The sequence below is a fragment of the Pan paniscus genome, chromosome 1, assembly GCF_029289425.2.
Source record: "Pan paniscus chromosome 1, NHGRI_mPanPan1-v2.0_pri, whole genome shotgun sequence".
Taxonomy (NCBI): domain Eukaryota; kingdom Metazoa; phylum Chordata; class Mammalia; order Primates; family Hominidae; genus Pan; species Pan paniscus.
Window position 1 is genome coordinate 99104622 of NC_073249.2, and position 27628 is coordinate 99132249.

General features: G+C 37.3%; 2 protein-coding genes and 1 non-coding gene across 4 annotated transcripts in view; 2 read left to right on the top strand and 1 right to left on the bottom strand.

Annotated features, from left to right (window-relative positions):
- The first annotated feature begins 518 nt into the window (after positions 1-518).
- On the top strand, positions 519-27627 carry HORMAD1 (HORMA domain containing 1). 2 transcript variants are annotated; one of them, XM_034934796.3, is made up of 16 exons: positions 519-2178; positions 3287-3352; positions 5205-5349; positions 7797-7860; positions 8357-8393; positions 10620-10640; positions 10902-10928; positions 13526-13593; positions 14082-14233; positions 15679-15935; positions 18139-18205; positions 18290-18366; positions 19091-19174; positions 22294-22365; positions 23748-25295; positions 26620-27627. In XM_034934796.3, exons 2-15 carry the CDS (start codon positions 3320-3322, stop codon positions 23826-23828), a joined length of 1185 nt encoding a protein of 394 aa, XP_034790687.1. In that variant the 5' UTR covers positions 519-2178; positions 3287-3319; the 3' UTR covers positions 23829-25295; positions 26620-27627. The 2 variants fall into 2 exon arrangements, with proteins under 2 accessions (XP_034790687.1, XP_054957687.1); XM_055101712.2 differs by having other exon boundaries at positions 22294-25295.
- Positions 20507-20613, bottom strand: LOC112438271 (U6 spliceosomal RNA). The gene has a single exon (XR_003026725.1). It is a non-coding gene; the product is annotated as a U6 spliceosomal RNA (small nuclear RNA).
- The window catches only part of GOLPH3L (golgi phosphoprotein 3 like), a 50897-nt gene continuing 48558 nt past the window's right edge, over positions 25290-27628 (top strand). Inside the window, exon 1 of the mRNA XM_003817295.6 lies at positions 25290-25490. The gene's annotated coding sequence lies outside the window, so the exon portion shown is untranslated. The remainder of the gene's footprint in view (positions 25491-27628) is intronic.

Sequence of the window (27628 nt, forward strand, 5' to 3'; positions counted from 1 at the left end):
CTGACTCCAATTCTGAAGGAATGTCTACTGTAGGTAAAATGCTGTAAAACAGCATCACATGCTACAGAGAAATCTTTTGTAAAAGGAAGAGTCAATCGATGTGGTGAATGTCATTGTTGTCCTAATTTAAGAAATTGCCACAGACACCCCAACATGCAGCAAACACCTCCCTGATTAGTCAGCAGCCATTAACATCAAGGCAAGACCCTCCACCGGCAAAAAGATGATTGTTCAGATGATCATTAGCATTTTTTAGCAATAAAGTATTTTTAAATTAAAGTATGTGCGTTGTGTTTCTAGACATTATGCTCCTGCACACTTAACAGGCTACAGTAAGCATAAGATATGTACAATAAATATATTAAGGGCCGGGCGCAGTGGCTCATGCCTGTAATCCCAGCACTTTGGGAGGCCAAGGCGGGCGGATCACAAAGTCAAGAGATGGAGACCATCCTGGCCAACATGGTGAAACCTCGTCTCTACTAAAAATACAAAAAAATTAGCCGGGCGTGGTGGCGGGCGCCTGTAGTCCCAGCTACTTGGGAGGCTGAGGCAGGAGAATGGTGTGAACCCAGGAGGTGGAGCTTGCAGTGAGCCGAGATCGTACCACTGCACTCCAGCCTGGGCGACAGACAGAGCAAGACTCCGTCTCAAAAAAAAAATATTTATATATATATATATATAAAGATATTAATAGTGTAACCATAATTTTTTTTTTGAAACAAGTCTCACTGCCGCCTAGGCAGTAATGCAGTGGCTCAAACAGGGCTCACTGCCACTGCAAACTCCTGGGCTCAAGGGATCCTCCTGCCTAAGCCTCCTGAGTAGCTGAGACTACAGGTGTGTGCCACAACCTCTGCCTAATTTTTTTTATTTTTTGTAGAGACAGGGTCTCACTTTGTTGCCCAAGCTGATCCCCAATTTCTGGCCTCAAGCAATCGTTCCGCCTTAGCCTCCCAAAGTGCTGGGATTATTGGCATGAGCCACCACATCTAGCCAACATAACTTTTATACACATGGAAAACTAAAAAATTGTGTAATTTGCTTTATTGTGTTGTTTGCTTTATTGGATGGTCTGGAACTGAACTTGCAATATGTCCAAGGTATGCCTGTAATTGAATGTTTACACTGGTAAGAAATGTATTTGGATATATAATAATCTGTAAACTAAGAAGCTTGTACTACTGAATAATCTCCAACTACTAATACCTACCCACTCTGATTTTATTTTATTTCTAAATGAGACAAATTACATTCAAAGCTATCCATTGTCCCCAATGACATAACACAGTGGAAGTGGCTAAGTAGAAGACTGCTAAAGCAAATGGTTTCCTGAAGATACAGGAGATTGGAAGGTGGAAATGCAATTTGTGGTAGTTCCAATAAGAAAATCAAAAGTCAGCCGGGTGTGGTGGCTCACGCCTGTAATCCCAGCACTTTGGGGGGCCGAGGGAGGCAGGTCACCTGAGGTCGGGAGTTTGAGACCAGCTTGGCCAACATGGCAAAACCCCGTCTCTACTAAAAATACAAAAATTAGCTGGGCATGGTGGCGGACGCCTGTAATCCCAGCTACTTGGGAGGCTGAGGCAGGAGAATCGCTTGAACCCTGGAGGCAGAGGTTGCAGTGAGCCAAGATCATGCCACTGCACTTCAGCCTGGACGACAAGAGCAAAACTCCGTCTCAAAAAAAAAAAAAAAGAAAGAAAGAAAGAAAATCAAAAGTCAGAAAACAATCAGAAATTCAGTAACTGCACATACAGTTACTTAACCTTCCCCCTTCTGTCTGGCTTTTCCACTGCCTGAGACGTGGCGCTGAGCCTTCCCGTGTCTGAGGCTCCCAGTGCACCTTGCGCTGCTCTTGGCGGGAAAGGTGACCTCGACCAGGGGTCAAAAAGCCACTGTCGCGCCCCAGCGGGTGACCGTTGAAGGAAAGCGCATGCGCGTCGGGCACAGCGCGTGCAGTCTCGTGCAGCTCTTCTGGTCTCCGGCGCCCGCCCCTCAGACGTAATGTAATATATATTAGTGTGTATATATGTGTGTGTGTGCGTATATTTTACTTTTTAATCTCTTTGTCTGTCAGCTTCCCCCTACTTTTAAGTTTCTTAAGGTCTTAGTGGTAAAACATTTGCGGTAAAAATGTATACCCACTTACTTGTCAACAGAGGTTCTTGAGATGGGGTGAGTACGGACGGCGAATTCAGGATTTGTCAGGATAAATTTAAACGTTTAACGTAAATAGGTTCTTCTATGAAGTTTGCCTCTTTAGTAAACTCTTCCAGCTGAATTGTCTGATTAAGAAAAGTGAAATTGGGGCCGGACACAGTGGTTCCGGACACACAACTTCCTGTAATCCCAGCAAGTTGGGCGGCTGAGGCCGGAGGATCGTTTGAGACCAGCCTGACCAACATGGCGAAACCCCGTCTCCACTAAAAATAGAAAAAAAAATTAGCGGCCGGGCACGGTGCTTCACGCCTATAATCCCAACACCTTGGGGGCCGAGGCGGGCGGATCACGAGGTCAGGAGTTTCCTGGCCAACATGGTGAAACCCCGTGTCTACTAGAAATACAAAAATTAGCTGGGCGTGGTGGCATGCCTGGAGTCCCAGCTACTCAGGAGGCTGAGGCAGGAGAATCACTTGAACCCAGAGGGGGAGGTTGCGGTGAGCCGAGATCGCGCCATTACACTCCAGCCTGGGCAACAGAGAGAGACACCGTCTCGAAAAAAAAAAATTTGTATATATATATATATGCTGGCTGTGGTGGTGGGCACCTGTGGTCTCCGCTACTCGGGAGGCTGAGGCAGGAGAATCGCTTGAACCCGGGAGGCGGAGCTTGCAGTGAGCTGAGATCGCGCCACTGCACTCCAGCCTGGCGACAGAGCGCAACTCCGTCTCAAAAAAATGAAAAATAAAAAGAAATAAAACTGAAAAAGTTTAGAGGGTTTGCCAGGCAATTTTTCATTACTGAATACCTGCCTGTACAATGTTGTCATTGTTTGAATTTGTATAGGGAATAACAATAGGAAGATTGTGCCTTTTTAAAAAGTTCTCTTAAACAGTTTCTTAATAACCCATTTGTTTGAGACTTGCTAGTCACATGGCTTCAAATCAGGACCCTACTCAAAATGGTTCTACTGCAATATCGACCTCTACGTTTTTGAAGACTATTTTAATTAAAGAAATTCAAATTTATTCACATAAAATTGTTTTGAATTTTATATGTGGTAAACTGAAATGTTAGAGGAAAAAAATGAGCTCTAAGTTAAAGCTTGTATTTGTGTCACAAGGTTGAATTAAAGAAAATACTTTATCAGAAGAAGATGGCCACTGCCCAGTTGCAGAGGACTCCCATGGTATGATTTCTTGTATTTTGGTATATCTTAATAATAGCTGCTTTTATTGTTTCTTGAAGTCTCAAATACTCTGTTGGAAGTTAGGGCTCAACTATTTGAGGGTTTTATGATACCAGGAAACTGCATGTTTTAAGAAATGAAGATATTTGCTAAAGTATTTTGAATTAATTGAGAATTCTATTGGATGTTTGCTGCATTGCATTAAATTGCTCATTCACATTTAATTTACATTAGGTATTAATGAATACTGCTTTGTTGCTTTGATGAAATTATTGTTCATAGCAGTCCACCTCTAGAACATGAATGTTCAATATATAAGCAGAATAAAAATAAATAAATAAGAAAATGAGGCCGGGCACGGTGGCTCACGCCTGTAATCTCAGCTATGAAGGTGGCTGAGGCAGGAGAATCACTTGAACTCAGAAGGAGGAGGTTGCAGTGAGTCGAGATCACACCACTGCACTCCAGCCTGGGTAACAGTGAGACTCCGTCTCAAAAAGAAAGAAAATGAATGTTTGTAACCGAGAGACAAATATGCATTTGCTATATTTGTATAGGATTTTGCATTACACTTAACCTCTGTTATACCTACTCAGTGACCAAAGAGAAAAATCAATGTAATCTATCCATGTGTTATGCATTTACAGACAGTTAATCTGCAAGGGGATTCTTAAGATTTTTAGGTACTTTTTGAGCTGAGGCTGAGGTGAGAGGATTGCTTGAGCGCAAGAGTTTAGGTCAGCCTGGGTAACATAGTGAGATGCCATCTCTACAAAAAAAAAAAAAAAAAATTAGCCAGGCATGGTGGTGCAACGCCTGTAGTCTCAGCTACTTTAGAGGTTGTGCGAGGATATATGAAATGTCTAGAATAGGCAAATTTATAGGGACAGATAGGCTAATGGGTAGGACATGGGATGGGATAAGGGACAGGGAGTGATTGCTAATTGGTATGGGTTTCCTTTTTGGGATGAAGAAAATGTTATGAAATTGGTGGTGATTGTTGCACACACACCTCTGTGAATAAACTAAAAACCATTAAACTGAAAAACACTTTATATGGGTGTCCCAAAAAGGTGTTTTTAAAATACCAGCCACTATTAACATTTGTTTTATTCATCCTCAAAATACAAGCATTTGATATATTTGAATATAATCTGAAGAATTATATAATGATTATATACTTTTTTTTTGAGATGGAGTCTCGCTTTGTCACTCAGGCTGGAGTGCAGTGGTGCGATCTTGGCTCACAGCAACCTCTGCCTCCTGGGCTCAAGCAATTCCCTGCCTCAGCCTCCCAAGTGCTGGGATTACAAGAGTAGCTGGGTTTACAGGTACCTGCCACCACGCCCAGCTAATTTTTGTATTTTTAGTAGAGACAGGGTTTCACCATTTGGCCAGGCTGGTCTTGAACTCCTGACCTTGTGATCCACCCGCCTCAGCCTCCCAAAGTGCTGGGATTACAGGCCTGAGCCACTGCACCCGGCCTATACTTTTTTAATGAAATACTTTGTGCCCATCAACTTGCATCCAATGGAGGTTGTAGGCAGCTGTGATTGTGCCACTGCACTCCAGCCTGGGCAATACAGTGAGATCCTGTCTCAATTTTTTTAAAAATAAAAAAAAAAAATTGAAAGATTTTTAGGTACTTTTTGCATATGTCCTTTAGGCTATTACCCTAGAAATACCCTCACATTTTTATGCCGCTCTGACTTTTGGGGGATTACTAACCAATATAGAGAGGAATTCTTGGGGTGAGTACTATGCTTATACAAAATTGGATATATGTTAAGTCAAGAGAAACTTTATTTTTAATAAATTTAAATAAAGTGTTCTACTTTCCCTTGAATTTTAGAGTGCACTGGTATTTCCCAATAAGATATCAACTGAACACCAGTCTTTGGTGTTAGTGAAGAGGCTTCTAGCAGTTTCAGTATCCTGTATCACGTATTTGAGGGGAATATTCCCAGAATGCGCTTATGGAACAAGATATCTAGATGGTAATACAATATTTATTTTAAAGCTTTCTTTTAAAATGGTATTTTTATTTTTGCTTGCTCCAAAACTATAATTTTTGACTTAGAAATTTTATTTTAATAGAAGCTTTATTAATACAATTCACGTACCTGACAGTTCACTTGTTTAAAGTGTACATTTCAATGATTTTTTTTTTTTTTTTTTTTTGAGACGGGGTCTCGCCCGGGCTGGAGTGCAGTGGTGCCATCTCGGCTCACTGCAAGCTCCACCTCCTGGGTTCACGCCATTCTCCTGCTTCAGCCTCACAAGTAGCTGGGACTACAGGCGCCCGCCACCACGCCCGGCTAATTTTTTGTATTTTTAGTAGAGACGGGGTTTCACCGTGTTAGCCAGGATGGTCTCGATTTCCTCACCTTGTGATCCGCCCGCCTCGGCCTCCCAAAGTGGTGTGATTACAGGCGTGAGCCACCGCGCCCGGCCCATTTCAATGATTTTTAATAAATTAACAGATTTGTACAACCATCACCACAGTCAATTTTAGAACATTTCTTCATCCCAAGAAGAAACTCCATACCCCTTAAGCCACTATGCACTTCCCCTCAACCTTCCCAGTCCTAGGCAATCACCAATCTACTTTCTGTCTGTACAGATTTACTTATTCTGGACATTTCATATAAATGAAATAATATAAAATGTGGTCCTGGCCGGGTGCAGTGGCTCACGCCTGTAATCCCAGCACTTTGGGAGGCCGAGGCGGGCGGATCACAAAGTCAAGACATGGAGACCATCCTGGCCAACATGGTGAAACCTCGTCTCTACTAAAAATACAAAAATTAGCCGGGCATGGTGGTGCATGCCTGTAGTCCCAGCTACTTGGGAGGCTGAGCAGGAGAATCGCTTGAACCCGGGAGGCGGAGGTTGCAGTGAGCCGAGATTGTGCCACTGCACTCCAGCCTGGCAACAGAGCAAGACTCAGTCTCAAAAAAAAAAAAAAAAAAAAGTGGTCCTTTGTGACTGGCTTTCACTTAGCATGTTTTCAAGGTTCCTCCGTATTGTAGCATGGATCAGTGCTTCATCCCCTTTTGTTGCTGAATAATGTTCTATTGTATGGCTGTACCACATTTTATTTATCCCTTTATCAGTTGATGAACATTTGGGTTCTCTTTTTGGCTATTATGAATAATGCCGCACTGATGTACAAGTTTTTGTTTTTGTTTGGATACCTAAATGGTTTTAAAATATATACATATATATATATATTCAATACCTTTAGAAGCACTTAATCATAAAATTTTTCCTCAGTTTCTCAAGTATAATTTTACCTGAAATTATGCTTATAATGATGAAAGAAATCAATAGAAAACATACAGTAGTAGTGTATGTTCTTGTGCTATTTTAAGGAAGTAAAAATAATACAGCCAGGGCCAGGCGTGGAAGCTCACGTCTGTAATCCCAGCACTTTGGGAGGCTGAGGCAGGAGGATCACTTGAGGCCAGGAGTTCAAGACCAGCCTGGTCAACATAAGGAGACTCCATCTCTATTTTTTAAATTAAAACAATAATAATAATACAGCCAGTTTATACTACAATAATAACTTATTTCTCAGTACATTATACATGCATAATATTGTACACCAGTTATGTGCTGGGCAATATGTTAAGCACTATGTTATATACGATATCTTGTTAATTCATGTAGCAGTCCTACAAATACCTGTTTTTCAATTAAGGTACCTGAGGATATGAGAGACTCTCAGTCTTTTCCACTGTGTTACATGTTGCTTCTTTGCAGGCCTCTTTGTTTTTGATAGCCCGTTAACTTCTTGGCCTTTACAAGTATTTTACTGGGATAAGATTCTAAGATTCTTGTATAACAATGGCATGAAAGCAACATATCTAATTTCATGGATTCTATAAGTTTTTTACGAAATATTTTTGTACCCATCAGCTTGCATCCTAATTATTATGATGGCATCTTATAATAAATATTAAAATACTACTTTCATATAACCTTTCTTCCTTTAATTACATTAATAATATTAATTATTGCTATTAATAATTTACCTGTGCTGGGCAAGGTGGCTCACGCCTGTAATCCCAGCACTTTGGGAGGTTGAGGCAGGCGGGTCAGCTGAGGTCAGGAGTTCGAGACTAGTCTGCCCAACTTGAGGAAACCCTGTCTCTACCAAAAAATACAAAAATTAGCCGGTCATGGTGGCGCACCTGAAGTCCCAGCTACTGGGGAGGCTGAGGTGGGAGAATGGCTTGAACTCGGAAGGCAGAAGTTCCAGTGAGCTGAGATCATGTCACCGCACTCCATCCTGGGTGATAGAGTGAGACCCTGTCTCAAAATAATAATAATTATAATAATAATTTACCTGTAATACACAGCAGAAGAAAATAAACTTCATTTAAAATTTCTAGTTGTTTACTTTTCTTAAGTAACTATATTTCATCATTTTTGTGTTTAGATCTTTGTGTCAAAATACTGAGAGAAGATAAAAATTGCCCAGGATCTACACAGTTAGTGAAATGGCAAGTAAAAGAATACCTAAAGAGAGAAAATTATTTTTTTCTCATTTTACTTTTTTTTGTACCTTGGATACCTTTGGTGTTTAACCAAATTTTAGTGAATCACCCTTTAATGCTAGATAGCATTTTTGTAGGTCATTAAATTTTCCACTGAAGTTTTCCTCTCCTTGAAGTCTAGGTATTTGGAAAAATAAATTTTAAAAATAAATGTTTCTTTATTTTGTGCCCCATGCAAGCAGGCTTTATTTATTTTATTATTGTTCCCCACAAATAGCTGTCAGATATTTTGTATTTTCCCTTCCATCTCTATCATCATTTTACATTTCTGCCACATTGTTTTTTATGTTTTGTCTTGTTTTAAGCTAGTTAATAAGAAGGGAGCTTTAATAAGACATTTTTGTATTATTTAGTAATGAGATAATATGGAAATTTATGAAAATAACTATTTTCTGGAAATGCATTCAGTCTAAAAATGAATCCTTGATTTTTTTTTTTTTAGGATGCTAGGATGTTATGATGCTTTACAGAAAAAATATGTAAGTCTTGCAATCTCTTTATCCTTTTTTTCTACAGTTTATGATCTACAAATATAACTGGAGTTATGATGTAGTAAAACATTCATTTGAACTAACTTGAGTGTAGGTCAGTCTGAATTACTGAAAAGCCTAAACATTTGAATATTTTAAAGACTAATCATCAACTCATTTAAAGATAATGGAATTAACACTAAACAAATTTTTCCAAGCTAGTTTTTTTAACACTTATTTGTATTAATAACACGTGTTAACTTACAAAAAAGTTAATGAATTAAAGAGTCTTTTCAAATAGTTTATTCATTAGTTTCACATGCCTTCTACAAGCTTGTTTATACTAATAATTTAATAAATTATTTTCTTATTAGGGTTCAAAAATAAATTTCCACATAATCTAGGTTAAATTGTCACAAATTCTGAATTAGCAAAATTAAGAAGGTTTTAAGATGTATTGTAATCCTTTTTGCATACTTAGTATAATTTAGTACCAACTTGCATAATGAAGTCCAGCACTCGGCTAATTGTGAAGAAGATGAATTTTTTTTTTTTTTTGAGATGGAGTCTTGCTCTGTCGCTCAGGCTGGAGTGCAGTGGCACCATCTCGGCTTACTGCAAGCTCCGCCTCCCAGGTTCACGCCATTCTCCTGCCTCAGCCTCAAGAAGATTAATTTTTATTCATGGTTCCTAATCTTCCCCATTAAGGCGTAGTAAATATTGAGCGCCCGTTATGTGTTAGGCATCTCTTCTAGGTAGGAACTGGGTAAGCTAACAGTGATCAACAAAACAAAAAGGGTCCCTTGTATAGTAGGAAAACAAGTAGTTAATAAAACAAATCATATACTTTTCAATAATGTTAAATTGCCATTAAAATTTTTAGCAAAAGTATGTGGTAAATGGAAAGGTGAAGTAACTTTAGATGGGATGGTCATAGGAGCTTCTCTGAGGAAGTGACATTGAAGAGACCTGAATGAGAAGAAACCAGCCAGGCATTGATTTTAGGAGAAAATACTCCTGGCAGAGCAGCAAATGCAAAGAATTGGAAGTTTAGAGAGTTCCAGGAACAAAAAGAAGGCCAATATGACTGAGGGCAATTGTGCAGTGGGGGGGAATAACATGAGATGAGCCTGGGCAGATAAGCAGGGCCAGAGCACTCAGTGGCTTTTATTTTAGGTGCAAAGAAAAGCCATTCAAAGGTTATACATAGAAATGTAATATTTGATTTACATTTAAAAATTGTTTTAGGCCAGGCATGGTGGCTCATGCCTGTAATCCTATCACCTTGGGAGGCCAAGACACGTGGATCACCTAAGGTTAGGAGTTTGAGACCAGCCTGGCCAACATGGTGAAACCTTGTCTCTACTAAAAATACAAAAATGAGCTAGGCGTGTTGGCGCGCCTGTAATCCCAGCTACTCAGGAGGCTGAGGCAGGAGAATTGCTTGAACCTGGGAGGTGGAGATTGCAGTAAGCTGAGATCATGCCACTGTACTCCAGCCTGAGTGACAGAGTGATACTCTGTCTTAAAAAATAATTGTTTTAAATCACTTTGCCCACAATTTAGAGAATATGCTGTAGAAGGAGATTAAGATTGGGAGTAAGGAGAATAGCACCTAGGCCATTACTGTAGTACTGGTGAGAAATAATGGTTGCTTAGACCAGGATAGCAGAGAGAGGAGATTCAGGATAGATTTGGCAGTAGAAGTGATTGGATTTGTTGATGGACTGGCTGTGTAATACAAGGAAAAGATCAGAATCAAGGATGACTCTTAGATTTTTGGCAGATCACTTGATTAAATTATTTTCTATGATTTTCTTTTCCTATGGTCTCCAAAACTTCCTCCCTCTGTTGAATTCATAGGGCCCTGAACTCTGCTTTTTCTTTTTTCAAAATCAGTTCTCATTGTTTTCAGTATAACACATATATTGTGTTATTTCACAATATATATATTTTTTCCTTGTAACTGGCAGTAATGTCCTTTTTGCTTAAGTCAATGAAATAAAGTGCTGACATGAATTTCAATCATCAGTAATTTTAGTAGCAATAGATATTTCAGGGGATAGGGAAGCATATCTAAGGTACTGCATTATAGGCATTGATCTTATGCAGTCAAGATCTGCAATGATTATTTGTTATTAGGAATACATGTTGAAATAGGACAAAGAATTCTTATGATTCGTAATGAAAAATTATAGACTACAAGTAAGATTTTTGTTCTTTGTTGTATTTCAGCTAAGGATGGTTGTTCTAGCTGTAAGTATTTTTAAATTGTGTGTTCTTTTTTTAATACTGCCAAATTTGGCCTTGCTTAATTAAATGACACTAAAACTATCAATTGATTATGTCACATTATTCAAATAACTGATCTATTCAATGGAATGAAAAAGTAATATTTTGGGTGGTCATTTTTATTTGTTTGTTTTGCTGAGTTCACATGAAGTTTAGTCTGAACATCTAATTTAGTTCTTGAATACTTAGCCTTAGATAACTCAATTGTAAATTGTTTTTAAATAGGTATACACAAACCCAGAAGATCCTCAGGTAAGTGTGCTTGAGTTACTAAAGAAACATAATGCCTCTAATATCTAAAAATAACACGAAATATAATATAAGAATATCTTATGCTTTTAATTATGCTTTAATCAATATACTTTCATATATATTTTCACATTTGAGCTTCATAAAACTCTTCTGAGGTAAGGCAGGGCTTGGATTGTTACCTTTAAACAGATTAGCATGACAGAGATTATGTGACTGATCTTAGGCCACAAAGCTTACAAACTGTTAGAAACTTAACTTAAATCTCCTGACGTCGAATTCTTTGTAGTATTTTTTATACTACATTTTAGAATTATGAAAGGGCTTGAGTTTTAGAAAAGTAAGAAAGTCATCCTTAAACTTCGAATATTCATCCCAATCCATTCATAGCTACCTATTTATCTTACCATTAAAGGAGAGAAGGGAGAACGTGAAAGGGAAAACCAGAAGATAAGAAACAAGGGGGAAAGATCTACCGAGTGCTTACTTTATATTAGGCTCTGTTCTTTGGGGCTTTATGTGCATTATCTCATTTATTCATCCCAACCTTCATGAGGTAACCACTATTAGCTTCTCCGCTTTACAGATGAGGAAATCTAAGTACAAGGGGTTTCTTGCCTAAGGTCATAGTGGCTGAAGTGGCAGAACCAGGTTTTTGAACCTAGGAAGGCCAGTTCACAATTTGGGTGTTTACCCATTACGCTATAGCTGTTACAATATGACGTTTCATTCAGTCAAGGAGAGGTAGATTTAAACTGGTGTTAAAAATAGATGTTTAAAAACATCACTATGTAAGCAATGAAGTATAAAGAAAGCAATAGAAGTATTCACGCTTCAGGAGGGCTGAGAATGTGTCTTTTCTTTGATACTCACACCTGCGATTAATGCTTAATATGTGTCCATGCTGACAAAGCAGATCATTTGGGTAAAGGCTGTGAATTAATAGATTGTGTTCAGAAAACTAATTGATTGTTCAGAAAATGTTCATTTATTTTCATATGTTTTATAATTGTGCATTTTTTCTATCAGTAAATTAGCAACCTTGTTGATACAATAATAATATTTATTGAATGTTTACTATATGTCAGGTACTTTATAAAGTACCCTGTATAAATTATCCCATTTCTGAATATTTATTCACAACTATCAATGAGATATGTACTGTCTTTAATCTCTTTTTTAGCTGGGGAAACTAATACTTAAACTAAGGCTTAAGTGGCTTGCCTGTGGTTACAGTATAGCAAAGATTTATGCCCTGTGTTAGCCACTCTGCTGAGGTATGTTGCCTCCCTTATCTGCCTGCTAAGGAGTTCCTTCCATGTGGTATAAATAACTGAAGGGGTGGCCTGCCCCTCCACACCTGTGGGTATTTCTAGTCGGGTGGGACGAGAGACTGAGAAAAGAAATAAGACACAGAGACAAAGTATAGAGAAACAATAGTAGGCCCAGGGGACCGGCGCTCAGCATACCAAGGACCTGCACCGGCACCGGTCTCTGAGTTCCCTCAGTTTTTATTGATTATTATCTTCATTATTTTAGTAAAAAGGAATGTAGTAGGAGGGCAGGGTGATAATAAGGAGAAGGTCAGCAACAAACATGTGAGCAATAGAATCTATGTCATAATTAAGTTCAAGGGAAGGTACTATGACTGGACATACACGTAAGCCAGATTTGTTTCTCACCACCCAAACATCTCAGTGGAGTAAAGAATAACAAGGCAGCATTGCTGCAAACATGTCTCGCCTCCCACCATAGGGCGGTTTTTGTCCTATCTCAGAATTGAACAAATGTACAATCGGGTTTTATACCGAGACATTCAGTTCCCAGGGGCAGGCAGGAGACAGTGGCCTTCCTCTATCTCAACTGCAAGAGGCTTTCCTCTTTTACTAATCCACCTCAGCACAGACCCTTTACGGGTGTCGCGCTGGCAGATGGTCAGATCTTTCTCATCCCACGAGGCCATATTTCAGACTATCACATGGGGAGAAACCTTGGACAATACCCCGCTTTCAAGGGCAGAAGTCCCTGCGGCTTTCCGCAATGCATTGTGCCCCTGGTTTATTGAGACTAGAGAATGGCGATGACTTTTACTAAGTATACTGCTTGTAAACATTTTGTTAACAAGGCACGTCCTGCACAGCCCTAGATCCCTTAAACCTTGATTTCATACAACATATGTTTCTGTGAGCTCCAGATTGGATCAAAGTGGTTGGGTCAAAGTGGCTGGGTCAAAGTGGCTGGGGCAAAGCTACAAATTAACAACATCTCAGCAAAGCAATTATTTAAAGTACAAGTCTTTTTCAAAATGGAGTCTCTTATGTCTTCCCTCTCTACATAGACACAGTAACAGTCTGATCTCTCTTTTCCGTACAATAACATACATTACAATGAGTTGGGAAATAAATGTCTCTCCAAGACTGAAGCCCCAAACCCAAACCATGAAAACTGACTATGAGGAATCAAAAGTTTCAATGGATCAATAGGGATTAATATGGCAGAAAAAAGTATTGACTAGATGTTGAGTCATACAAAACAGAATATAGCTATTTAGCAGCTAGTACTGAATATCAGAAGCATAACTGCGATATTTTCTATTTAAGACAATTTCAGAATGTTACCAATTCAAATTCAAATACACCAATAATGGACCACTCATGGACTTCATAAGGTATTGTTCTATAGTTTTCTGTTTGTATTACAGATTACCACTTATTCATATTAATGCTATATAGCTAAACCTCAGGATTCATTCTGAAACTGCAGGGACATCCCCAATTAACCATCAAGATGTGGCTATGCAAAATGGAGTGGTGGCTTGCAGTAGCTTCAAGCCAGGATTCTGTGGCTAATAATAAGCAATTTTAATTGTGGAAAGAGAACTTAGGTGATTAGAAATATAGAAATATAATTTTAAAACATAATTTGCTTTCTTTAAACACTTAATATAAAATGCACTTAAGTAAAATTAAGTTATTATTTATAGCAATGATATTAATATTAAAATTTTATAATAGTGACATTAAAACACATGGTAACTTTCAAGTTAACAGCTTAATGCTATAATAGAAATAAGAATCTCAAATAGTTAAAATGTAAAGTTATGATATTAGAAGCCACAGGTTTTATAAAATAAATTAATATGTGATTCTCTTCTAGTAAAAACCAAAGCAACGAATCTAGCATGTCGTCTACTGACACCAAGAAAGCAAGCATTCTCCTCATTCGCAAGATTTATATCCTAATGCAAAATCTGGGGCCTTTACCTAATGATGTTTGTTTGACCATGAAACTTTTTTACTATGATGAAGGTACTATTTGCAATACATCCTGTTTCAGTTGGTACATATGTTTTATCATTATTGAAACAATTGGTTTCCATTCCAAATATTTTTAGCACCTAAATTTTTTGAAATTATAAAATTTACACTTAATATCACTATTCAAGAAAGAAAGATTTACAAAATTAAGCTTTAAAATAGATGCTTCTCTAGTGATAGGAACATATCCATGTGAAGTATAACCTCACTCAAATTTAACAATGAGTTAACAGTTTTCACTTATCAGATTGGTAAAACGTGTTAATCCATTATTGATAAGGATGTGGGGAAACAGGAACTTTTTTTTGTTTGAGACAGAGTCTTGCTCTGTCTCCCAGGCTGGAGTGCAGTGGCATAATCTCAGCTCACTGCAGCCTCCACCTCCTGGGTTCAAGCGATTCTCCTGTCTCAGCCTCCTGAGTAGCTGGGACTACAGGCACTCGCCACCATGTCTGGCTAATTTTTGTATTTTTAGTACAGATGGGGTTTCACCGTGTTGGCCAGGCTAGTCTTGAACTCCTGATCTCAAGTGATTCACCCACTTTGGCCTCCCAAAGTACTGGGATAACAGGCGTGAGCCACAGCACCCGGCCGAGCAGGCACTTTTATACACTCGAGGGACTGTAAACAGGTGCAACATTTTTAGAGGACAATTTGGCAGTATCAAAATTTTAAATGCACACTATCTTTAATCCAGAAATTCTATAGTGAGAAAAATATATTGAAGATATAATTGTGCAAATACGCAAAGTTATATAAGGATTTTGATTATAGCATTGGCTAAAATAGGAACAAACTGGAAACAACTTCAGTGTCCTTCATTGGGGACTGAGTAAATAAATTATGGTCCATCTGCGTAATAGAATACTACACAAGCTGTTAAAAAGAAGGTGCTGATAAATTACGTTATCCAAGATATATTATTAAGTTAAAACCAGCTAGGTATGGAATGGTATGAGCTCATTTGTGTTTTTAAGAAATTTTATATATATTTCCTAAAACCTATGTAAATATGAAATATCTTTTATTATATGCATGTCTTCTAGAAGAACATAAAGCAACAAAAATGACAACTAACATTTACTGAGTATTTACTATGTGCCAGTTCTCTTCTCAACATTTTACGACACTTTATTTTATTCCCACAATGACCCTATGAAGTAGGTACTATTATTTTCACCATTTGACAGGTGAGAAAATCAAATCAGGGATGACGAATAATTTACTCAAGGTCACAGACAGTCAAGTGAAGAAAACAAAGCTTACCTTTAGGGAATAAAATGGGGACTTGGACATAGCAGGAGAGTAATTCGTATGTTTTACCTTATGCCCTTATATACTATTTGAAATACCTGCAATCTGCATGTGTTTTTATAATAATAATTATATTTTCTTTAATTTCATGAACAGCACAGTTTACACTTACTTTTTTGCAGTTACACCCCCAGATTACCAGCCTCCCGGTTTTAAGGATGGTGATTGTGAAGGAGTTATATTTGAAGGGGAACCTATGTATTTAAATGTGGGAGAAGTCTCAACACCTTTTCACATCTTCAAAGTAAAAGTGACCACTGAGAGAGAACGAATGGAAAATATTGATTCAACTATACTATCACCAAAACAAATAAAAACACCATTTCAAAAAATCCTGAGGGACAAAGATGTAGAAGATGAACAGGAGCATTATACAAGTGTAAGTGTATTTCAAGAGTTATAAAGAACAATAATAACAAATGTTTGACTCAATTCTGAAGATTTTTCATAGCTCCCATTAACATTTGTGTAAATTCTGTATTATAATCATAAACTCAAGGTTGAAAGGGACCTTAAAGTCTAGGCCTATGGTTTTAAAACTTTTTACTTAGCCCAAACAACATTGTACTAGAACTTAAAAGCACAACTATTCTGGTTGAAGTAGGGAATGTTCCTGGAGGCTCTGCCACTCCCTATGTCACTTACCTTCTTAGTGGACTCTGAGGAAACCCCTAGGACTCTAGGGCATAATTTGAAAAGCATTGCACTAGTCTAACTCCCGGCTAATGATGGAATCTTTTCTACAACATCCCTACTAAGTGTTCAGGTAGCCTGTGCTTGAATTTCTCTAGGGCCTGGAAAGTCACTGTTCTGAAGCAGCCTGGAAGTTCCTGGAAGTCAGGAAAAGTGTCTCATTCAACTTTTTAATCATCCTGTGCCTAGCACTTGGATTTCTAGTTAGTGCGTCCTAAGTATTAGTCGAGTGAATGGATGAATAGAAGTATAAAAGAGTTTTTTTGTTGCCTCACTTCCAGCAAATATGAAAGTCATTATTGCTTTAATCTTTCAAGCATTAACATTATGTCCTTTAATCTTACCTCTCTTGTATTCTGTGTCTCAATTTATTCTAAATTATGACTACAGTACTTATGTACAGAGATTCACTATTCTGATTAGGCTGTCTAACCACATCTTTACACATAGAAAATTCAATCAATTTTCAACCAATTCAGTCAAAGAAAAAAACTTTTTTCTAAGACCTAAATCCCAGTCTTGCTTTATAACAAATATGGCTGAGGTGTTTGTAGCATTCTTTAAAATATTTAAATCTCTTTCACATGTATCACAAAGGGAACAATAATTGTAATGTAGACATTAAACCTGTTGCAATTTCTACCATAACATGACTGAGCTTATCCTTCAATAACTCTCTGAAGAGTTTTTGTTTATTACTTTTTTTTTTTTTGAGACAGAGTTTCACTCTTGTTGCCCAGGCTGGAGTGCAATGGCACGATCTCAGCTCACAGCAACCTCCTCCTCCCAGGTTCAAGTGATTCTCCTGCCTCAGCTTCCCAAGTAGCTGGGATTACAGGCATGCGCCACCATGCCTGGCTAATTTTGTATTTTTAGTAGAGACAGGGTTTCTCCATGTTGGTCAGGCTAGTCTCGGACTCTTGACCTCAGGTGATCTGCCCACCTGTGCCTCCCAAAGTGCTGGGATTACAGGCATGAGCCACCACGCCTGGCCGAAAGTTGTATATTTTTATCATTTGTCCTTAAAGCAACCCTGCAAAATAAAGAAAAATAGTATTTTATACTTTATTTGGATTAATAAATTGCCTTTTGATAGAAATTCTAGGAACACTTTTATTTCTAGCAACCATGAGGTAGTTGTAGGTTTTTGGGGTTTTCTGGTTTGTTTGTTTTGTTTTGTTTTGTTTTTTGAGACAGAGTCTTGCTCTTTTGCCGAGGCTGAAGTGCAGTGGCAGATCTTGGTTCACTGCAACCTCTAGCCTCCTGGGTTCAAGGTATTCTCCTGCCTCAGCCTCCTGAGTAGCTGGGATTACAAGCATGTGCCACCACACTGGGCTAATTTTTGTATTTTTAGTAGAGACGAGATTTCACCATGTTAGCCAGGCTGGTCTCCAACTCCTGACCCCAAGTGATCTGCCCACCTCAGCCTCCCAAAGTGCTGGGAATACAGGCGTAAGCCATTGCGCCTGGCCTGGGTTTTTTTGTTTGTTTGTTTTTGAGTCAGGGTCTCGTCCTGTCTCCCAGGCTGGAGCGCAGTGGGATGATCACGGCTACTGCAGCCTCAAACTTCTGGGCTCAAGCGATCCTCTCACCTCAGCCTCAGGTGACAGAAACATGCCACCACACCTGGCTAATTTTTAAAATTTTTTCATAGAGACGAGGTCTCATCATATTGCCCAGGCTAATCTGGAACTACTAGTCTCAAGCAATCCTCCCTCCATGGCCTTCCAAAGTGCTAGTAATACAAGCATGAGCCACCATGCCCGGCCAGTAGTTTTATATTGTATTTAGCCTTCACATGAAACAAATTTGTTCATAAATGCTTTCTGCTCAGTTGTTTCAGTTCCTTTTTGAAATGTGTCAATTTTTTTCTTCACATAATTATGTAGGATGATTTGGACATTGAAACTAAAATGGAAGAACAGGAAAAAAACCCTGCATCTTCTGAACTTGAAGGTAAGAAGTTAATGAAAATGTACATTAACTCACTTCCAACTCAATTTTATACCCATGTAACATTTTTTTTTTTTTTTTTTACAGAACCAAGTTTAGTTTGTGAGGAAGATGAAATTATGAGGTCTAAAGAAAGTCCAGATCTTTCTATTTCTCATTCTCAGGTATAAACTTGATAGTTTCATCTCACTTTTGTTTTGTTCACAGGACAGTTGCTTCTGTGCTAATTTTTTATTTTTCAGATTTTCTTATTCCAGGTCTTTTAGAATACAATTCAATATTTAGAATGCTTGTTATTAACTAAATCTGGAAATTATATGTTGATGAATTTTGAGTATATTACTGGTGGATTTGTTTAGTAATAAACCTAAATACTATTGGTAGAATCTGAGAATTTCAGAGCTAGATAGAATCTTATGCAGTTATTTATTCCACCCTGCTTTGTATTTATAAGTGGAATATATAATACATTTGTGTTGCCTTGGAGCATACATGTTTTATTCTGCTTTTCAAATACAGTAAAATCCTGAAATAAGAGATTTAGGTAATATGAACTTGGAAATAATATGATTGATGATTGATTGTCTGTCTTCCTCTGCCCAGCCCATTTATCAAATAAGTAGACTAAATTTCTTGTCTTCTGGAAGGGTGGCGCCTGGTGATCATTTGGTACTTTCTCAGTTCAGTGGTTGGCCAATTATGTAAAGTGTCAGTTTCACTATCTTTATTTTTGTGCTTTTTGAACAGTATGAACCAACTCAAAATTATTGATTTTAACTTGACAAGACCCTAAATTTTATGTGGTTAAATTTTTGGACCCCATTTATTGTGTTATGAAAAGGTTTTATTATACTAAGTTATATTTTTTGTAATTATTTTCTTTTTTAGGTTGAGCAGTTAGTCAATAAAACATCTGAACTTGGTATGTCTGAAAGCAAAACAAGAAGTGGAAAAGTCTTTCAGAATAAAATGGTAAATATCTCTTTAGGTTTGTTTTCCATTGTAACCTTGTAATTCTCCCCCATATGTGAGTTTATTTTAATATTTCATTTATTAAACCAGTATTTACTAAGTACCTACTATGTGTCAGGTACTTTACTAGGTGCTTAGGATATAACCTGAATAACACATACTTCATGGTCTTAGCTGAAGTTTAGTAACTGGAAATAAACAAGGAATGATACAGAGCCATTATAGAAGTCTGAATAGGCTACATAGGCACAAAGAAAGGAATGGTTAATTTTACTGAAGGTATATTAAAGAGAGGGATCCGGGAAAGGTTTTGGGAAGAAGTGATACTATCATCCAGACTCCCAGAGAAATTTCCTAGAATGCCAGAATGTTCCCATGCTTGATCTTTTTTTCTTTTTAAATTTCATTTAATTTAAGTTCCAAGATACATGTGCAGGACGTGCAGGTTTGTTACATAGGTAAACGTGTGCCATAGTGATTTGCTGCACCTATCAATCTATTACCTAGGTATTAAGCCCCACATGCATTAGCTATTTATCCTAATGCTCTCCCTCCCTCCAACCCCCTGACAGGCCCCAGTGTGTATTGTTCCCCTCTTTGTGTCCATGTGTTCTCATTGTTTATCTACCACTTATAAGCGAGAACATGTGGTGTTTGGTTTTCTGTTCTTGTGTTAGTTTGCTGAGGATAATGGCTTCCAGCTCCATCCATGTCCCTGCAAAGGACATGATTTCATTTCTTTTTATGGCTGCTTATTTTCTTTATCCAGTCTATCACTGATGGGCATGTGGGTTGATTCTGTCTTTGCTATTGTGAATAGTGGTGCACATACAGGTGCATGTATCTTTGTAATAGAATGATTTATATTCCTCTGGGTATATACCTAGTAATGGGATTACTGGGACAAATGGTATTTCTGGTTCTAGGTCTTTGAAGAATCACCACACTGTCTTCCACAATGGTTGAACTAATTTACATTCCAACCAACAGTGTAAAAGTGTTCCTATTTCTCCATAGCCTCGTCAGCATCTGTTGTTTCTTAACTTTTAATAATCACCATTCTGACTGGCATGAGATGGTATCTCATTGTGGTTTTGATTTGCATTTCTCTAATGATCAGTGATGTTGAGTGTTTTTCATATGTTTGTTGGCCACATGAATGTCTTCTTTTGAGAAGTGTCTGTTCATGTCCTTTACCCACTTTTTAATGGGGTTGTTTGTTTTTTCTTGTAAATTTGTTTAAGTTTCTTATAGATTCTGGATATTAGACCTTTGTCAGATGGATAGATTGCAGAAATTTTCTCCCATTCTATAGGTTCTCTGTTCACTCTGAAAAATATGGAATGCTTCATGAATTTGCATGTCATCCTTGTGCAAGGGACATGCTAATCTTCTCTATATCGTTCTAATTTTAGCATATGTGCTGCTGAAGTGAGCACCATGCTGAATCTTATAAATTGAGTATCTTGTTAATAAGACATTACAAATTAATCTTTTGTATATATCTTGTATAAAATGAATCTCATATTCTTAAGGGAAAAAATCACTGCTTTATTTTAGCTTTTGGTATGAATTATACTAAATCAAAATTCATATTTGATTTTAGACCTTTAAGTTACTCTCAAAGGTTCATTGGGGTGAAGAAAAAGCATTCTGTAAAATACATAAAATATCCAAAGTTTAGGAAATAAATAGTTCACTCTGTTAGTGGTGTGCTAGAACATTTCTTCCCAACTCCCCGCTCAGAGATATCATGTTGGTAGCTTAAATTGGACATGTTGGTAGTATTCACAGCACAGAAATCAGCAAATGCCTCAAGGTTTGTTTCTCTCCTAGAGCTGGTTATTAAACATTATTGGAACACTACTCATTATAGTGCCATTTTTAAGTGTCTTCCCCCACCCCTATTCTCAATGGGAAGTTAGAACTGGCAGAAGGCAGCATTCAAATGAGTATCTCATGAAAGCAAGAGATAAAGGAATGTCAAGATTTACTACTTCTAGAAGCAAAATGTTCATCCTAGCCAGTTTATATGTAGGATGAATAACCTTTACTAGGATATAGGGATAGAGACCAGCATTTTAAAAATTATTAAGCAAGATCTCCTTGTAATGTAACATTAAGATGATTTAGGGACATAAATTTATTTCTGAAATTGCACATGTTTTTGGATATGAACTCTGAGCAAGTGTACTCCTGATTTTGAGAATTATTACTGAATTGTGGTTAGAAAAGGGCAAGAAATGAAAATATTCATTATTATATATACTAAGGAAGTTATCATTGGAAAGCTCATTTCAAGCATCAGAAAAGAAGTATATCCTTTTAGAGAATAGTTGTATGACACCTAATCATTAGTCATTTTCCAATATTCATTTTAATAACTATATATACAGCATTATTAACAATAGCCGAAAGATGGGAAAAACCTAAATATACATCAACAGATGAATGGATTAAAAAATGTGGTATATTCATACAATTGAATATCAGCCATAAAAAAAATGAAGTGCCAATACATGCTACAACTTAGATGAACCTTGAAAACATGCTAATTAAAGGAAGTTACTCACAAAAGTCCACATATTGTATTATTCCTTTCATTTGAAAGTCAGAACTGGGAAAGTTATTGAGACAGTCTTAAGGCTGGTGGGAGGATGGCAGAATAAGAGAGTGATAGCTAAGGTATATGGGGTTTGTTTGTGGGGTGATGAAAGTGATGTAAAATTGATTGTAGTGATGGTTGTACAACTCTGTGAATGTACTGAAAATCATTGAATTGTACACTTATAAATGGGTGAATCATATAGTATCTAAATTATATCTCAATAAAGCTGTTTTTTAAAAAAATTGTATATCCAGCTGGGCACTGTAGCTCATTCCTGTAATCCCAGCACTTTGGCAGGCTGAGGCAGGAGGATCCCTTGAGGCCAGAAGTTTCAGGCTGCAGTGAGCCATGATGGTGCCACTGCATTCCAGCCTGGGTGACAGAGGGAGACCCTGTCCCTAAAAAGTAAATAAATAAATAAATATTGCATATCGTTGCATAAGATTGAAAAATCAAGTGTTGGCTGTTCTTTGAGAAATAACCAATTAGTAATTATTCTATCTTTGTGGAGGCAAATGGAAATCAACCAGTAAAATCTTCCAAAGAAAATCGGAAGAGAAGTCAACATGAATCTGGGAGAATAGTAAGTCTTATGATAATGTATAGTTTGAATACAATGGCAAGGATCAGAATATCATTACTACAGATTAAATTTAAAATGATGAATTTGATATCTTTCGATGTACCTGAGAGTTCTGATATTCAAATTTTGTTTAAATATATTTTGTTCTAAAAATCGAGGTGATTTTGAAATAAGATGCCCTATGTTGGTTTATTAGTTTTTTCCATGTAAACATCTCCTGTCTCATTCCATGAATGATTTAAAGTAATTGGAGGAATTTATAATATATAAATTAAAAATCAGCTGGGTGCAGTGGCTCACGCCTGTAATCCCAGCACTTTGGGAGGCTGAGGCAGGTGGATCACGAGGTCAAGAGATCGAGACCATCCTGGCCAACATGGTGAAACCCTGTCTCTACCAAAAATACAAAAAAAAAAAAAAAAAAAAAGCTGGGTGTGGTGGCGCACGCCTGTAGTCCCAGCTACTCGGGAGGGTGAGGCAGGAGAATCGCTTGAACCTGGGAGGTGGAGGTTGCAGTGAGCCGAGATCACGCCACTGTACTACAGCCTGGCGACAGACCAAGACTCCGTCTTTAAAAAAAAAAAAAAATCAGTGCCAGGAAAAATATAAGAGAATATAGAATGAGAAAGTGACAGTACAAGAATACTAAGGCCATTTTGTTTATATAGAACTGAAATTGGGCCACAAATTTGATCTGAGCTTTCTAGAGATCAAAACTGAAGTAGAAGGAGGATAATTTACTAAATACATGTGTTCCCTAAAAATATAGGGTCTCCTCCTAGTACCTCTGGAGAAAAAAATCTTTTCCTGACTTAAACCCTATAGTTGTTTCATATTTAGAACCTTATTTTACCAAATCAGATAATGTATTTGCCATTTCTGAGATAATTATTCATATTTTTCCAACTAGATATTTTAGTATTATTAGTAGGTTAGAATTAAACAACTGAAAACCTAAGACTATTTTTAAAACTCAAATGTTAACGTCTCAAGAGTACAAAAGCAAGACATGATTTAAATCGTACATGATTCCAAGGTAGAATGTTTTTCTATTTGTAGTTCATTTTAAAATCTTTTTTCCCTTCTTATTGCTCTGAAATATTTGGCTATTTTGAGGACATAATGTTAAATCTATCTTCTCACTTCTACAGCAGCCCTACTGAAGATTATACATTTTGCAAGTACATACTTTCAGCAGCCATTGGAAGATGTTAATAATAAATTTTACTCTACTTTTAAGAAACCCAGATATAGTTATGCTAGGTATGCTAGGCATAAATTTTTTTAAAAAGAAGAGAAATCTCAGATACATGAAAAAATCTACAATTAAAGACATTTAAACAGGAAAGTATCTATTCTTAGTAGTTGTTTTCTTTTGACAGGTCCTCCATCACTTTGATTCTCCTAGTCAAGAGTCAGTGCCAAAAAGGAGAAAGTTTAGTGAACCAAAGGAACATATATAAAAATTATTTTTGTTCTGCAGGCTTGCAGAGTTCTTCTCAACATTTAAACTGAAGGACCCTATATTATATTTCCCTAACTCTGAAGATGTATATATAGTTTAAAGCAGTTTGTACACTAAAACTAAGTTTTTGGCTGACTGTCATATTGTGGTCCTTAATCTTGAGATAAATCCAATAGAACTTTTGAGTAAAAGCAAAAGTACAAATGTCATAATTGATTCGGTAATAAGTAAAATTTCAAAATTGATTTTGTTCATTACCTACTTAATATTTCCTTTAAATATATACTATCTGTTAAGGCCCTCTAATGCCATTTTTCTAAACAGTAATGTTTACTTTGGTATTAAAATTTGGTATGGATTCACTTTTTACTTATGTTAAAATTATACCATTTAACTGGCTCTTTTGTCATTGTGCTGTTATTAAAACAATGTTCTTCAATATTTTGACATAATGTATTAACATTTTAATATATAATGTACAATTTAAGAATTGGTGCTTTACCTTTACTATGCTTTTTTTTACAGGACAAAAAGACTGATTTTTAAAGTATGGCATTTTTTGCAGCATAAATAAAATATTGTTCAGTACGTAGGCCCTTTTATCGCTTCTAATTTTTATTTAAGTAGCAGGAAATATGGCTTCATTCATTTGAAAGGCTGGTAGGAGGATGGGGGGATAGGGAATACTAATTTTTAGATGATTTCGGTAGCTATTACTTTGCAAGAAGAGTTGAGCACACTTTCTAGAATTTTTGAGTAGTAGTATGAAAAATGCTGTGCTTTTAATGAGAAACCTGGGAGCTAGTTCCAGCCTTGCCTGCTTTCTTTGCTTTAGAAAAAGGAAGACTTAAAACTTGGTCTGTTTGCCGCTTGTAGTTTCAGCAGCCATATTCCAAAAACATACACATCCATGGGTTTGTCAGTAATAAGCGCTATAGGGAATGCTGGTAGATATGCGATGGTAGAAATGTATTCATCCTGTTTAAGGTAAACCATATAAACGTACACAAACTGACCCAGATCATGTTTTTCTGGAACAGTCAAGTCAAGGATAAACTGACTGTCAGAAACAACCAATGTAAAAATATTTATTTATTTTTAGCTGTATTGCTTGGATCCCAACACATCTCACTTAATTGTCCCAGTATACGCTACTACAGCAACACACCTGCTACACTGAAATTAACCCACAGAAACCTTTCGAGATTGGCAGCCCATGTTAGCTCACTCAGCGCTTTGATTGGCTGGTTTAATGGGGGTGGGGAGCGCAGCCCTCTTTCCTCTCTTCCACCAAGGTTCCTTCATTGGATTGACCAGCTGTCAGGTTGAACGCAAACCTGCCTGCTTTTGGTGGTGTTTGTCTGGATCGCAACAGAATAGCTGGGGGAGAGCCTCCCCCTGTGAGCTCCGATTGGCGGGACTCAACCTTGGTGATTTCTGATTGGCGCAATGAAGAAACACCAAGGTAGGTTGCCTAGTGATCCTGAGGAAGCTGATGTGTTATTCCTTCTCTGCATCGAAGGATCAGGAAGTTTGTGCTCTCTGCGTGGCTAAGTTTTTCACCTACTAGGACGGGGGTGGGGTGGGGAGAACAGGTGTCCTTCTAAAATACAGCACAAGCTACAGCCTGCGTCCAGCCATAACCCAGGAGTAACATCAGGTAAGCAACGAGAAAATTACATTTCCTAACGTCCCTTCCCCCCACCAAAAAAACCTCTATTTTTTAAAATTATTATTTTATGGGAGGGAAAGGTTTGTATTCATTTGGGCCATTTGTTTTCTTTCAAGTAGGATTTTTAACTAGTAAATGTCCAGATGAAACTAATTTCTCAAAGAAACCGCCCCCCCGCCCCCCTCCCCCCCTGCCCCGCGAAGGTTTAAAGTTTCTTGGATTGGTTTAGGAAATAGTCCCTATTCACAGTGCCAGATAGGCTTAGTGCGCTTAAGAATTTATTTCATGGTTCTCTTCCTCCTTCACTTTTCTTCCCACCTCCTATAACAAATTATATTTGAAATATACCCTTGTACAAAAAAACTTTTGTAGCTCACTTCATGTGTATTTCTATTTTAAATGTTCACATGCACTTCTGAGTATTCATTTTAATCAATATAAATTTATCGAGCAATAACAATGTTAAAGACACTGCTAGTTGCTATGGAGAATATATAAACCCAAGAAGACAATATCCCTGTTCTTAAGAAGTTTACAGTTGAGAGACAGCTATACCAAGAGAAAGACTATAATAAATACTTTAAAGGAAGTGAGTATAAATAAAGCTCTGTGAAACAGCTGAGGGAGTGGCCATGAGACACATAGGTAATAGAAAAGAGGAGGTCACTTAAAGGCCTTAACAAGGCCTTTAAAGAATGGGTAGAATGTAAAGAGGAAGAGAAAAGGGTGAAGACCCCAGCAAGTACAGAGGAGCAGAAGCAGAAAGAAAGCATGAGACATTTTTGAGAAAAAGTCTGGCAACACTACTTATTAGGAGTAATGGGAAATATCGCTAGAGGAGTAGAAACGAGTCCAGTCATAGCAACTCTTAAATACCATTATTTTGATCTTGAAAAAGATACTCCTTTATATAATTGCTGATTTAAAATATTTGTTATATATTATCTTAAAAACTGATATCTAGATTTATATAAAATAAAGTATGCTAACTATAAACTTTATCACAAATGATTTAGTGCAGTTTCTTTTGACCGTAGTACATAGAATAAAAGACATGTTCTTTGATTTTTTTTTTTAATTGAGAAAATTTGTTAATCTTTCAACACTCTCTTGCCAGTAATTTTTGTTTGCAGCTCCTTGTGTATTTGCAAGATATGGCTAGCTAGGACTAGAGCTGCTAAGTTTACTGACTGTGGAATTACTACACATGATTTTCTGAATGTTATCGTCTAGACTTGTGATCTCCAAAGTGAGTACATGAAATGAGTCATTAGGGTATGGGAAGGAAATATAGAACATGTATTTCTATTTAGTTTTTCGTATTCTTTTTTACTTTCTATTTTTTGTGTTTTTTTATAATGTAGTACCATTGAATGTTTATAGAAATTAGATACAAATTATTATATGCATTTTGGGGCTGGATGCTCACAATTTTTTGTTGTTCCATCTTACTTAACTTGGGATCCATTTTGTGAAAGAGGAGTGACAATGGTGGATATTCATTCCTTCTTTATAGATTATGCAGAAAAAATCAGCAGGTTTGGCCGGGCCTGGTGGCTCATGCCTGTAATTCTAGCACTTTGGGAGGCCCAGGCAGGCAGATCACTTGAGGTCAGGAGTTCAAGACCAGCCTGGCCAACATGGTGAAACCCCATCTCTACTAAAAATACAAAAATTAGCCAGACATGGTGGCGCACACCTGTAATCCCAACTACTCAGGAGGCTGAGGCACAAGAATCACTTGAACCTGGGAAGCGGAGGTTGCAGTGAGCCAACATCGCACCACTGCACTCCAGCCTGGGCAACAGAGCAAGACTCCCTCTCAAGAAAAAATAAGAAGAAGAAAAAGAAAAAAAGAAGTCAACAGGCTTGAAAGATGAGCGTTTCTACTGGACTTTAGAATTACTCATTTGATCCTTTGTCAGTGCCATCTGTGAAGTACAAGCTATTGTACTTTGGAAAAGATACTGTATTACCCACCCATTTTTTTCTGGTCATTACTCCTTCCTTTCTTTCTATATTTAAATCTGTAAATATTTCCTATTTGTATGGATGTTTAGTATGCATGTATGAATATATGATTTATTTACATAAGCATACATATGGATTTTTTTTTTCACCACTCC